Genomic DNA, 14,985 nt, shown 5'->3' with positions numbered 1-14,985 from the left:
TCATACTGGCTACTAATGAATAAAAATTATGAAATAATGAAGTTCAACTAATTTCCTATGTGTTTTGTGACAAGGTAGACAGGACAGCCCCTATTAGCCATCCAACAGAAGAATGACACTCAGGATGAGCCTAGCTCTCTTAGATGTTGGCATAGCCAAACTGGAGTTATACTGCAGGAGTGACTTTTACAGTGTCCAATAAAGCATAACACTGAATGAAGCTTCTTCCTGTAGCTGTTGACATTCACAGCATCTCCCCCCTGTGCAGACACTTTGAAGGATAGACAGGAGCAATCCATTACTTTAGCAGAATTCTGTTGCAATATACTAGATTAAACAGATCTGGTACTCAAAGAAAGTTATTTTTGCTACTCACAGAGATACTTTATTTATGCAGATACTATTTTGTTAAATACTCGGGGCAAACATATTCAAGTGCCCCAACTCAAATATAAGAAATATTAACACTGGGATAATCTCAAAGGAAAATGCTGGATAAGTCAAGACTGCAGAAGTGGACTACATCCAACTCAGAATATTCAGTAATTCTGTGAAACGTCCCTAGAGTGTCATATAGAATATTATTTGCCAAAATTCCTATTCTTTGCCATAAAATAGCTGAATTGATTCCTTTTCTATATCTAAATTGCAGCAATTTTACTTAGCCTGTCAAAGACAAAAAGATAGCCTGCATCTTAATCATTAACTTTAACCTAAAGCATTTTCTCAATTTAATACCAGCAACAATTATTACTGTAAAAGTCATGAAGTATAATAATGACAACAGTCCTTATTAGGATTATGGAATCTAGGAATCTAAAAACCATTTAACAAGTAAATAATTTAAGAACTACTCTAAGTACTTGCACTAGCTTAATGCAAAATAAAGACCACTGGACTGTTAACCAGCACTTTCTTGGAGTTTATACTTACAGAAATTTACTATGATAAAATGTTAACTTTATTTAAATCTCATACTACATAAAGTAACTAACCTTAGGACTTGTACACTTCCTTTCTATTAAAGCCAAACTCCTGGAAACAAGCACAGAAAAATTAATGCAAGACTGGCATTGGTAAAGGATTGGCTAATTTTTAGCACTGCTTTAGGTCCACAGAGGGTTTTTAACAGAGGGTACCATCACCAGTTACAATCTATCCCCTCATCCTAAACTGACTAATCCACTCCTGTAACCAGAGACTGTTCTCCTTCCTCAGGTTTTTATGACATTATCAAAAACAAGCAAATGAGTCTGACTCCAATGCAGACTTAAGTTTTTCTGGTTTCCACTTCCAAAATCTTTAGGATTCTGCCAACTGATATGCAGACCACTCACTAGAAATCTGGACCCAACTGGATACACAATAACATAAAAAAAGTCACCAACTGACACAGGAAAAAGCAATAGATCTAGCTTTCTCTGCACAAATATTCCCATTACCAGTACTTGGCAAACTCATAGGTCTGGTCAAATGATCACTGACATTGTATATTTTAAATCACATACTTAAGTAGTATTCCTAATACTAGTACTGATTAGTCTCTACACAATACTGACCCTAAAAGTGCATTGATATTATATTCACCAAACTTGAGAAACAGCTATACGGTTCAGGTAAAGGGGTGTTAACTATAAATAACCTAATAATTCTGAAAGATCATCCCAGATGTGAGAATAACATGTAGTTTTCTCACCACTTATGGACAAACTTGTTTGATGGCAAAGACGTACAGAACCATTCTCCATTATTTCCCAGTACAAACTAGAGGATATAACCAACACACCACAGATAGGATTAAGAAAACCAAAGATGCACAGTAATGGCATTTCACTATTCTTTTTATGCAGTTATAGGAAACAGGTTTGAACCTTGTCTCGCCTAAAACTGTAGGCACGGCTAAAAACACAGCAGACAAAATTATTTTTGGCAATGTATCAAAGATCTGACAAATAACTATTTTAAAGTTAAGATAATCTTCACATTTCAGAGAAATGAAGCTTAAACTAGTACAAATCTTGTATTTGTTCTACTTTCAGGGTTCCAAACCAAAACTTGTTCAATATCAAAACCCTGACAGCATTGCATCTACCAGAAAAACCAGCCTCCAATTTGAAGAGGATTCATTATTGTCATACAACAGTGAAAACTTTTAAACTAAAAAGAAATGGTCTACTTTAAATTTTTTCTATTTGTTTACAGGGAAAGGTTTTACCAGATGTGGCAACTGAGTTGGAATCCTTTTATGTTTTCTCTGACAAACAGAAACAGTAACTAAAAACCAAACTTATACTAAAGATTCTGTAATCATGCAGGTAGAGACAACTGGTGGCTTCTAGTCTCTTCCTCCTGCTCAAAGCAGGTTCAATATGAGCAGGTTGTTTAGGAATTTGCTGAGTTTTGAACTCCAAGCACAGAGATTCTGCAAGCTTGCTGATCACGTTGCTTAAATGTTTGACTACTACCATTGTAGTTTTTTTCCCCAGTGTCTGGTCAGAATTTCCCATGTTCCAGCTTGTGTCTGCCACCTCTTAGCATACTCTCATGCACTTCTGAGACAAGTCTGGCTCTTCTCAGGAGTCTCTCATTACGTATTTACAGATAACAGGAAGATGTCCCTCTCAACAGTTCTCTCAACAACATCAACTCTTTCATCGTCTTCTCACACATCTTGTGCTCCAGTCCCTTAACCACCTTGACAATTTTCTGCTCAGCTATTTGTGTATGTATCTAAACACAGAACACCATACATGTTCTCTCAAGCACAGAACAGAGGTGAAGAATCACTTCTCACAGCCCATTGACTATATTCTTGCTAATGCAATCCAGTATATGGTTGGACTTCCTTGCCACCATCATATTCAACTAGCTTTTCACTAGGTCATGAAGTTCTTTTCCTGCTAGACTGCTTTGTTTCCAGTCAGTCTCCCAACTGTACATATGGACGCATGGAGTTACTTCCTCCCAGGTGTAGAACTTGGCACCTACCTTAGCTGAGCTTCAAAAGGTTCCTGCCAGGACATTCATTTCTCCAGCCTACTAAAATTCCTTTTTGCATAGCTGCCCCCAGCTTCAGTGTGCTAAAACCCTCCTCACACACTTTTTAAATCATATGCAGGCCTTCTGAGAGGCTGGTACCAATATAATAATGACACTTTAAACGTTCTTATTGTGCACCTTTTTTTACCTTTATGCCTTTTAATCTACTAAGGACACTCAAGCTTTTTTCACACAGTTGTCCTGGTTTTGGCTGGGACAGATTTAATTTTTTTCCTAGTAGTTGATACAGGGCTGGGTTTTGGATTTAGTCTGAGAATAATGTTCATAACACACTGATGTTGCTGGGTACAGCTTACTCTAAGTCAAGGACTTTATAGTTTCCCATGCTCTGACAGCAAGTATAGGCACAGGAAGCCAGGAGGGCGCATGGCCAGGAAAGCTGATCTAAACTGGCCAAAGGGGTGTTCCAACCCATAGAATGTCACACTCAGTATAGAAACTGGGGGGACTGGCTGGGAGCTGCTGATTGCTGCTGGGATGGGCTCGGAACAGATGAACAGGTGGTGAGCAATTGCACTGGGCATCCCTAGTCTTCCTCCAGTTTTATTCCTCTCTCTCTTTTTGTAATCTCCCTATTCATTATTTTTACTATATTTTACTTTATTTAAATTATTAAACTGCTCTTATCTTAACTCATGGGTTTTATCTTTTTTCCAATTCTACCTAGCCCATTGTGGGGAGTGGGGTATCTGATTGAGCAGGTGCACAGTACTTAGCTGCCCCCTGGAATTAAACAATGACAACAATCCCACTCCACTCACTAAACTTCTACTGACTTCAGTGTGACTGTTCTTACAATTCAAAGATTAAGCACATGTATCACCATAAAATGGATACTGTTTAAAAAATATATGTTGACTACTCAGGAACCATAATAGAAGAAATTTCATTCTTATAAATATCTGCATTGCTTCTACACGATAAATAGGAAGAAAAACAAGAATCTTACTAATACTAAAATACAATTACAACCAGAAGTTTCCACATTAGTGGATTCAGTATCTAGCACCCACGACTGCCCAAATATAAACAAACTAAAGCAATGAAGTTTTTATGAGCCTGAAGATTAAATACCTATGGCTTTTCCAAACAGCAAAAACATTTTCAGAGATGTTACTTAGTATCTTGCTATATACTGACATAAATCACAAGACAACTACAGGCAATGATAAAGGCCAACATGAGAGCTACTCTCTAGGTCTTTACAAGTCTAAGAAAGGTATGGCAGACTACAGCTATTTTTCCCTTCCCTTTTGTCTGTAAATCACTGAAACACATAGCAGACTCATTTCAGAATAGCAGAAACAAACACTCATTTCCTTCTTGGAAATCAAGTACTTGAAGTTTTTGTTATTAACCTACTATCTTCACTTGAATGTTGTTTTGGGTTCAAGCAAGTTGCAAATTCACACTGCTACTTCAGATATCTGTTCATGAAGATACTCATACTCCATAATTGCAACTGAGCTTAATTTACTCTCAGCTCTACCTGGATTTACCAGCCATAAATGTCTCTTGATACTTGTAAGAGAATAACACTTCATGGTAGATATACCAGCAATTCTCTTATGGCTAGAAAGAAGCTATGCTTCCCAATGTGTTACCATCAATATTAGAATAGAGTCTTCACTGCAAAAAGTATCAATTAGTAGAAAACACCTTGTATTTCCACATTATAAAAGAAAGTGGATGGCCAATTAAACATTGAATCCTTCACTGCTAGCATAGTATAATTTCTTCAAAGCAAACACTGATGCTTTATTAAATTACACCAAACAAGTCACATGTAATGTTTAACATACCTGATCAATTACAACATGTCTCAGCATCAGTCTTTAAGTGGCCACAAGATCTTTCAATATGTTTCTATTCATTATTAAATGCCAGGCAAGTTCTCCCTGTCATAAGACAGCTATTTATAAACAGAGAGCAGGTAAGGATTTGGCTACCCAATGCAGCATTCCAGTAACTTAATTTAAAAATAATACCAGCTAACCTTTACTATAACGTTTTCCTACTTAGTAAAAGCAGGATACTATTCTCCTTCTACCTCTTCATTGGTTTCTCCATCACGCTGCAGCTTCATACTTTTATTCAACATACATTTTGTAGCTTTAGAATTTCAGCCCATAAAACCAACAAGATAACAGATGAATGAAATGACAGAACAAGGAGAAAGTGGAACATCTGATCCCTTGCCTACACATATTTAACCAGTAAAGTTACTACCTAGACTTAACAACTTCATCTTTGTTATGGACGCACAATACCTCACCTACCTTAGAACTGTAAAGCTCTCTACACACACAAAAGTAATAAGTTTAAAAATCATACTTTAGAGAGCACTCCTGACAAAGAAACATTAGTTAGTTTTATCTATTTAATTCAAATATTTAAGAGATGAAAAGTTACAGGTATCTCTCTTAAATAAACAATACCCTACTTCTTAATGCAATGTCATGTATATAACAAGACTACAAATAATAAAGCAAGCAGAGCAGAAGCACTTTTCCTCAAGTCTGAAAAGACTTTAAATACTTTTGCAAAACACTCAAGAAGTCCCAGACTCAACTTAGAAATATGGAAGATCCTTCATCTCTTCTCTGTAAACCAGAGAGCATTTTCACATTTCAGTTATTTCCCAAAAACTGCATTCAAGGAAAAAGGAAGTGCTAAGTAATATGAAAAGTATATTTAGTCCTGTGTAGCAAGGATTCATAGATCCTTATCCTTAGCAAGGATAAACACACTTTACAGAATTCTTTCTTCATTTGGAATTTAGCACTTCCAACATGTACTTCAAATGCAGAAGGAATTAACTCATCCAGCTGCTCCCTTTTAAAAACATTTCTGGTTCCATCACTCTATTTCAGCATAAAGGTGAGTAGTGGAAAAAGACAGAGAACAAACTTCCTATGTACTTTTCTCCCTGTGTGCCGACCCCCTTCTGAGGCATTTGTGCTCCTGTTACATCTACAAGGAAAAGGTTGGGGGTGGGGGGGGAGGGGCTGCCCTTCAAGTAGTTCAAAGCATTAAATCAGGAATAATTTAAGAACAGATAATGTGAGCCACTTTGCTTTCAGAGAGGGACCTACCTCCAAAGAAACAAATTTAGCATTGCCATTCATTAAAAAGATTTATTTCTTTTTCAAGAAACCAGGTTTAATAATAATTTTAGTAAGAAAACTCCTTTTTTTTTGTTATGTGATTTGTAGTATTTAGTTGGACCTTCATTCATCATTCCACTCCACATGTTTTCACATCCAATGATAATGACACCATAGTTTGACTGCCCTGAAATGTATAAATATTCACAAAAAACTTTGCCTGCAACTTTGATAACCATTGAGTTATGCTGAAATTTTGCATTCAACACATGGGAGTTAGTATAGTCTATTAACAGCAATTTTATACACACTAATATATCATGACACTTATGTAGCTTGCTAATGACAGAAGAAAAAGAAATGTCAAGAGTCTGCTGTACTATGATTTTGAAATTCCATTAATTGACTTTCATAAGAATTATGACCTTTTTTTCTGGCTAGCTTTAGGCAGGTCAAAGGCTATCTTATAATAATATCCATTTCCAAAATTCTGTAACTAAGTCCTGCAGACTAAACAAACAGAAATAATCAAAAATGTGCACACTGGATCCAACCTTTACAGTAAGAAAATTTACCATTCACCTCCCTCAAAACCTATGTAAGTTAAGGTTTCTTTTTTTTTTTTTTTTTGTTTTCTACATAAAGCAAAGAGAAACTGTTTTGAAGCCTTTAGAAAGCACTTCAAAATAGAGTTCCTTGTTTCCACAGTATCAGCTGGTTATAGGGGTATGAGGTCTACATTCTCTAACATTGGTATAAAGGTATCCACCTAGAAATTTCTCTTGGTCTCCATGCAATTCAGTATTTGCTGTGCAATGGCTTGGCAAAATCAGCCTGGGCTTTTTCCAGGGGCTAGCTCAAGATGTACAGCAACAATGTTGTTAGCACACAATTTAAAAGTACATCAACTACTGCTACCCTAAACGTGTTTTCCTTAAGCCATTAGTACCTTTCAAAAATTATCATCTCCATTTTTTCTCTGAAAATATGTCCAGATTTCTGAAACACCAGCTTTAAGAGTTACATATTCACATTAATATTTCACAAGGATCTAACCTGCAACATCATCCCAAGTAGGACGACAATGATGACACAACCATTAAAACCTATCTGGCTGACGTCCACCAACTCAGACACAGACACAGCAAAAGCTGTATTGATGCAACCCTGCAAATACTGCCATATATTCACCCAAACTGATCAGAACTTCTTTACTGCTGCCCTGAAAGTAGTCAGCCTCTCTTACTGACTACCACATACCTCTGAACATACTGATCAGGAAACGAGGTAACATGACTGAAATGAGTGAGGCTTTAAAAGCATCCATCTGAAGGTGAGTAAGCCTGGAGTAGGATAAAGGAAGTTCTTTATAGAGGGAAGCTAAATGGGGGTCTAATAGCTACCGCTAAAAAACCCCAAACATTAAACCCGCATCCTGCAGCCTCTGGCACTGGCGAGCCAAAGGGGTCAGCTGAAGGGGATGTGTGGGATCACGTACCCCCAGCCTCACCCTCCCCAGCCCGCTTCATCCATCGCTCCCGGTGCCGCGCGGGCGGACGCGGGAGGGCGCGTGCCGGGGGTCCCCGCGGAGGCCGGGCCGGCCCCACCCGCCCCGCCCCGTGGCCTCCGGCCTGGCGGCGCTCCCGAGCACCGACCGCCGGGAGACCTCGCCGGGAGCCGGCCCGCCCAGCCTCTTCGGGCCCTGCCGCCGCGCTTCCTGCGGCCCCCTCCTCCTCCTCCCGGCGGCTGGCGGGCCCCCGTCTCCCCGGGAATCGCCATTCCCCTCCCAGACGCCGTGGGACGGGCCCACCTCCAGCACGGGGAGGTGGGGCCGAGGGGGGTGCGGGGTCCCCGCGAAGGCCGGCGGGGCGCCTGCACCGTCCACTGCTGCCCACGCTCACACGGGGGAGGGTGGTGGTGGTGGCGCGCAGGGGGAGGGGGGAGAGGCTCTGACCTCTTCGCTCTTCAGCACCTCCTTGAACTCCCGCTTGATCCTCTGCACCGCGATATTGGCCATCTCCGCAGCGGGCACCCCTCGCCCCCTCCGCGCCGGGCCCAGCGAGCTCCACCGCCGCTCCGCCGGAGAACTCCCGGCCCTACCAAAATGGCGCCCGCGCCGAGCATGCGCGAAAGGGCTGCCGCCGCTCCTCAGGAGGGGCCGCGGGAGCGCGGCCGGAGCGGCACCTGGGCGGTGGTGGGGCCGTGGCGGCCGTGGCTGGAGGCTGCCGGCTGCCGGCTGCCGGTGGGGCCGTGGCTGGAGGCTGCCGGCTGCCGGCTGCCGGTGGGGCCGTGGCTGGAGGCTGCCGGCTGCCGGTGGGGCGGCTGCGGCGCGTGGGCTTTGGGCCGCCTCCTCCCCGCTGACCCCGAAGGAAGGGCGCGCTGCCCACCTGTGGAGGCGCAGGGGTTCGCCCCGCCGGCCGCCCGCCCACCCGCCCGTCCCGGGAGACACCTGCCCGTCCCGGGAGACACCTGCCCGAGCCGCTCGCCCCGTCACGGGCCGGGCGGGCCCGTGGCGAGAGCGTGAGGAGGCACCCCCTCAGGCAGAGCCCCGCCGCGGGCGGGCCCCGGGGCACAGCTGAGGCCGTTGTGTCGTCATGGCTCCCGCCCGGCCCTGTACCGGCAGCGGGGTGAGCCCTGAGGCACCGGGCCGGCGAACGGCTGAAGGAGCACCCTTGGGAGGGCTGGACCGGGTCGGCGGTAGCGGGAGAAATGTCTGAGGTGTCGCTGAGGAAACAGCTGGCTTAAGGACCAGCTGGTACGTCTGCTGGTGAAGCCGTCGAGCAAAAAGAACTAGAGGGCTCTCACGTAACTTGAGTATCTGCTCACCCGGGCCCATGACAGCGGTTCTCAGCTATTTTTTTCTCCATTATGCTCGGCAGAGAAAAATGTTGTTCCTTACACGTCTCTCCCAGGCCTGCTCCTCGTCCTCTTCCCCTTCCCCTTCCCCCTGGAGACACTGGTGCCTCCTCACACGGGACCAGGAGAACTTGCAGGCCCAGAAACAGGTTGTTTAATGGTGACAGGGAAAAGAACTGCTTCTTTTCACAGATTCTGCTACAATGTTTTAAAAGTAGATTAAAAGGCAAAGGTCAGCCCTGTCTAATGGACACTTTGTTGCAGAAGCAAACATGAGCAACCCCAGATGCTGCTTCTGTTCTGAATTCTGAACTAGGGAAACAGTAACCATAACTTCCAACCTGAGGTGTATAAAACAAGGTATGTTATCGAAGAGCATAGATTTTCAGAGGAGAACATTAGATTGGATTTTGACGGTTGTTTATTCAGGAACTAGAGGCTTTCAAAACATTAAGGTTTACAGGAACATTTTATAGGGCCCTCTTTTAACAGTTCAGTGCAGGACAACGTACAACACAGAAATTTATCTCAACAAATGTCGACTTCTGGTAGGGCTATTATCTGCAAATGCTGTTCATTCACCTCCATTAGTATACACAGCATTTTGACTATTATATACACTATAAAGAAAACACAAGCAACAAAAAAATCAATAATTTTTTGAAATCTGTCAACTATATGAAGATGATATAGTCCTTTTAATGTGTTACTCTCCCCATGTAGTTGGACTCGCAAAAGTTCATTTTTCTGCAAAAATGTTGTACCATGTGCATCTGTTCATCAATTTTTTTCAGATGAAAACTTTAAAATGTATTATACAATCCAGTTTTTCAGCTGAGGTTTTTAATGCCTTTATGAAAAGGACCATTTTGCAGTGGGCCTGGTTTCTTTTTAATGACTTAATAGTGTGATCTTGGACCTTCATTTTCAGAATAATTTAGACATCTGAGTCCCACTGATATGTCTTAAATTCCTTTTTAGGAGGTAGGCCATGGCTTTTCTGTGCCCTTGACTGTCACCAATAAAGAAAGGATGATAACTCTTTTTTGCCTCTTAGATGAAAGTTAGGTTTGTAGTGTGCTGAGCAACTATGACTACTATAGACAAAAATAATAAAAGTAGTACATAAAATCTCCTGGTTAAATCCTTCATGTCTTTTCAGACAGCTCACAGAAAGAAACTAAGCTTCCAATATTCAGATTTTGCTCTGAATGGAATGGAAAGCATGACCTTTATTAAGTGTCAAAATCCTTTGTGTTCTGTGAGTATGCTTTTATGTTATAGGTAGTGAACATCCAGTAACAGCCATGGTAAAGGGCAATGATTTTGTCCGGTTTGTACCTAGGTTCATTTTCAAGTGCTCATTTGGATTACAAATGTCAGAGTCTGTTACTGCAAAAATTAAATTAATATGAATTACTGTATCTCTTTTCCTTGGTATACCCCATTCCTGTCCTGTGTCCTTAATCAGGCATTTTTCACTTACCTCACAACTGTTTCATATTCACTGTAATACTGTGTTAATTTTCTCTTTGCTGAAAGACAGTTATAGAAAGGCTTTTTGGCTGCTAGAACAGAATAGTGGTGAGTCTTTCCAGGATCAAAATCTACGTAAAAATCAGTACCTTACATAATCAGCATGCTGGGAGTATCATTTTATGTCTCCTATACTGTTTTATACTTTATTATAATTTACTATTTTACAGAAGATTCTACAGGGTTTTAGTGTAGAACAGGACCATAGACTTTGAGTAGGTGTTTTGGGGTTTGGTTTAGTTTTTTGGGGGAAGTTGGATTTGTTTGTTGTTTTATTTTTGCTTTGTTTAAAAAGCTAATGTGTAGACAAAAATTTAGAACATAGCCTCTTTGTGTGATTTCAGGGACTTCCATGTCTGACTCCCTAATATAGTTCTATATTAGGGAGTCAGACATGGAAGTCCCTGAAATATATTTGTATATATTTGTATGTCGATAATAAAGCCCTGAATTAAGTTCTCATTAGTCTTTTGCCCTTAGAAAAATCCATGCACAATATGTACAACTGTAGTCCATTGAACATAGCTCATTTTTTGAATTAAAAATGTTTGTAGTATATATGATTTCAGGAGATAGTTCTTTCATTGATCCTATCATCATTTTAGTCTCATACTGAACAACGTTTTCAATAGCAGCTTTTACAAACTGGCTGCACATTGGTTTATGCTTTTGCCTGTTGGTGTTGAATACAACTAATAGAGTGGGAGATACTCTTCTGAGCTGCATTGTTTATCATGACTGGCATATTGTTTTGAAAGACTTCTGGAAGTGGGAGAAGGAGATATAGTTGAAGTTCAAACTATGTAAGGTTATTGCAGGAGGAAATGTGGTAGGGTCAGTGGCTGTAAGGCCTCAGCCCAAGCTCTCAATATGGAAAAGCTAACAGTATTCATTAGCCAATGCTAGGATAACCAAACATCCTAAACACTATGGCATTTCCCATGTAATGGGGGAAGTACTGCCTATCATGAAACCTATATATATATATATAAAACAGTTCCCCACATTTTCATGGAAAAGTGGCTATGGCTCATGCAAAGTTTGTGCACAATGGACTCGCTGTACATCCAATATAGCCCCATATGCATGGTTCTTCTCTCTCAGACTATGGATGCCCCCAGCCCCAGTGTACTGCCTGGGGACTCCAAGATGCTTGTGACAGCACTAAGTGACTTCTGTTCTTCAAGATAAGATTCTTGGTGATCTTTTTGTCATTTCCATATTTTCTTAATTTTATTCTTTTCATATCAATAGGACATTTTTATACTAGAATTACTCAGAGGAAATTTGGAATTGCTGAGATAGTCCCCTGTGATTAGAGGAAAATGAGATTTTTGAAACATTAACTTTGCAGTATGTAGCATTCTATTTCTCTTTTACTGTTTTATGTCTTGCATAACAAAACTACCACCTTGTCATCTTGGCTTCTTTAGATTAGAAAAATCAAAAATGTCAGGCTTGATCTTCTCTCCTTGTTGCTGGAGGATTACTTATTGGAGAGGAAAGCTGTTTCAAGAGATAGGTATATTGATTTCAATCCCTTTTCAAACAGGGGTTGAACTTGTAGCATTTTAAATTCTTATTTTATTTATTTCATTAGATATCCATATAAGGATTAACTTTACAGTCTGTGTTAGTACTAGATTATTTGCACTTTGCATTTAAATATTTGTATGCTCATTTATAATAGTGCTTTATTTTAAAAAAAGGCAACAATTAATATTCATGTAACCAGGTTATTTTTAAATTTAACCTTCGTTTTCCGTGGACGGTACGCTTACAGCTCTCATTCTACGATCTCAGCTTTTAACAGAGAAATATAGAAATTGTCCTTTTATCTGCATATCATTCAGCACGTTTCAGAGACTAAGAATAAATTTAGTCTGCACATTTATTGTCTGTCATATTGCGTTCCTGTTGTGGCAGTGTCTGGATGATTCAACTTACCTGTTATTAGCGTTATCATAAAAATAACTAACTGGTCGTGCAAGTTGACCGAGTTTCAAGATGTCATCTTAACTTTCCTGTTCCTCCTATAGATGTCCATGTCCGGTTGCGTGGCCAGGTGTAAGAGTGCCCTCTCCTGGGTGAAACAGGGCAGTTTGCCTTGCTCGGCTGAGACTGATCTCTCTCTTGGGAAGCTTTCCTTGCCTTACAAATAGCTCAAGGTACTGTGGTCACTGCTTTGTCCAGCCGTACCTGTAAAGGTGTTGATTAAGAACTTGTAGGAGTTCTGTAGGCAGAAATGCCAAAATCAGTAGAACAGAAATTGTTCGGTGTTCAGGAAAAGAGAGAAGGTATTCACTCGAGATGCCTGTGCTTACCAAATTTTACTTTTCATGGTGTTAGCAGATGAAATATGTAACCATTAAAAGGCAATAAGGGTTCTAACTAAATATTAGAGTGATTTGAAGTCACTCAGGTTGAATTCACCTGAATTAGTGGAGTTACATCAGACATCAATCTATAGCATAGCAAAGTTTTCATTAAATAATGAATGGGCAGAATTTTTTTGTAGTTTAATAACACCCTATTGTCCTTCACTTGTTAAGGGCTGTTATTAGAAATTGACAGGACACCCGGACTTTTCATTAATTTGATATTGGTCTGCCAATATCTTCTAAATTAATGCTATAACTGAACATAATGTTTCTAGTAGGAAAACCTAGATACAAAGACACCCGATGCTTTTGAGCCTGTTAGCAAAATTACTGGGGTTTTAAGCTTCCACTTTTTTGTGAAGGAGTGATTTTCAGCTGATGGTACATAGACCTTGGGGTCCATGGGCCAATTCTTGTGGCTTCATGAAGAAACAAAAAAAGAGGGGGGAAAATTAGGTTCAACTGTGAAATAGTTCTTGTAATTTTGCAGGAGCTCCCAAGTTGATTAATATTCTTAATGATCAGGCATCTACCTTGAAAATTTGGCAGCCAAAGACTGACAAGTTAACTACAGGGAACTAGAAGCACTTCTTATAAAATGTGCTCCTTTCTTCCTATTACAAAAAGAAGATAGCAGTCTTTCTGAGGATCCTTTCAAAATGAAAGTAAGCTGTGAATACAGAAATAGATTTCACAACCTAACATGGCTTTATTGGTAGTTTTATGAATACTAGAGTTATAAGGGAAGAGAGGATTTAACCAATGTTATAAAGAACTTAGTCACCATGCTATGTTGCTAGTATATTGTTGTCCACTCAAAAACATTTTCTACCTTGACTGAAGAATTTGTACTATTTTAAGAATTTTGTGTTATCATCTATTAATGTAATAACTTTTAGTATGTTATCAAATCTGTGTAACTTTATTTAATTAAATATTGTGATCTTTCTTTCATAGAAAGGTACAAAAGGGAGTTAGAGCTGCCTTAAAAGGCCAGCTGGACAGCTTTTCCTGGCCCACTGGACATTATCTGCTTCTCATGGCTGTAGGATTTGTGACTGAATAACAATTGCTATTTTAATGACTATAGGGGCTAAAATCAGATCTAGACTGATACTCAGTAAAGCCTCCATTTATAAAAGTCATCAGGACTGAAGTATATCAGACTTTTTAGCTAGAAGCTTAAATTTGTTGTTCAGTGTAGTGGTAGCCAGGGAAGTGCCTAAATGCAGCAAGTAAGTAAGAAAGAAGATAAAATGGCATTGATATTTTGAAGCGATTGTTTGGGGGGTGGAGTTAGAGACTATCATTAGGAGATTTGAGTTTGGAATTAGAACTGGAACAGCAAAAAATTGTGAAGCAGTAATTGAATGAATACTGGAATCCAGAATAAATTAAAAATAAACCCACTTTCTTTGGTAGTGGTCTTTATTGCTAAAATATATTCATATTCCTAACAATGTAGATAAGCTGACAGCTGGGAAGCTCACTGTATAAAGAGGTCCAACTGCCAGCATATATATCAAATTTGTGTCTCTGGTATGGTTCCACCTGGCTTTCTGTATTTTCCTGTGAGGAGATAGGCAACACTTGCTCAGGGAGTTTATGTTGCAAACTTATCTGCATCACTGCTGTGTCTTCTCAGAAAAAAAGGATAAGAGTGGACACCTTTCCTCTTAATGTACATAACTAGAGACACAGAGCCATCAACACAGGCTGCAGAGATGGATTATGCTTCTGCAGGCAGTAGTCTTATGAATAAGCTTATGAGGTGGTCTCACCTCAAAAAAAGTTTCCAGCTATAAGAGAATATGCAATAAAGATGTATGAATAACAACAGTATAATACAAGAATATGTGCAGTAAAATCAGAAAACTACTACAAGCCAAGCCACAGAAACAACATACTCCAGTATACTTTGCATATGAAATGTTAAGAATTCTTCCAATGGTCTCTCTGTTTTGCAAAGCACATGACTTTTTAGGGATCCTGAAAGGTAGGACTAATCATAAAAAAGCAGTCTGGAGCTCTTGAATTCAGTTAAT

At 40.2% G+C, this 14,985-nt stretch overlaps 2 protein-coding genes and 1 long non-coding RNA gene across 4 annotated transcripts in view; 1 reads left to right on the top strand and 2 right to left on the bottom strand.

The window, feature by feature from the left end:
* The window catches only part of UBE2K (ubiquitin conjugating enzyme E2 K), a 38,470-nt gene extending 30,077 nt beyond the window's left edge, over nt 1–8,393 (bottom strand). The window contains exon 1 of one of the 2 annotated variants that reach the window (XM_068188907.1): nt 8,122–8,393. In XM_068188907.1, the coding sequence (XP_068045008.1) occupies nt 8,122–8,184 (63 nt within the window). In that variant the 5' untranslated portion in view covers nt 8,185–8,393. Of the gene's footprint in view, nt 1–995; nt 1,097–8,121 lie in introns of those variants that run through there. The other variant, XM_068188909.1, reaches the window with a different exon arrangement.
* LOC137473143 (uncharacterized) lies at nt 4,862–7,462 on the bottom strand. The gene is made up of 3 exons (XR_010998623.1): nt 7,428–7,462; nt 5,057–5,172; nt 4,862–4,972 (listed from the first exon to the last, which is right to left on the bottom strand). It is a non-coding gene; the product is annotated as an uncharacterized lncRNA (long non-coding RNA).
* Nucleotides 8,394–8,794: 401 nt separating the features above from the next.
* SMIM14 (small integral membrane protein 14) overlaps nt 8,795–14,985 on the top strand; it is a 53,649-nt gene continuing 47,458 nt past the window's right edge. The window contains exon 1 of the mRNA XM_068188912.1: nt 8,795–8,926. The gene's annotated coding sequence lies outside the window, so the exon portion shown is untranslated. The remainder of the gene's footprint in view (nt 8,927–14,985) is intronic.

This window comes from Anomalospiza imberbis, chromosome 4 (assembly GCF_031753505.1).
Source record: "Anomalospiza imberbis isolate Cuckoo-Finch-1a 21T00152 chromosome 4, ASM3175350v1, whole genome shotgun sequence".
NCBI lineage: Eukaryota > Metazoa > Chordata > Aves > Passeriformes > Viduidae > Anomalospiza > Anomalospiza imberbis.
This window is presented reverse-complemented; position numbering and strand designations above follow the sequence as displayed.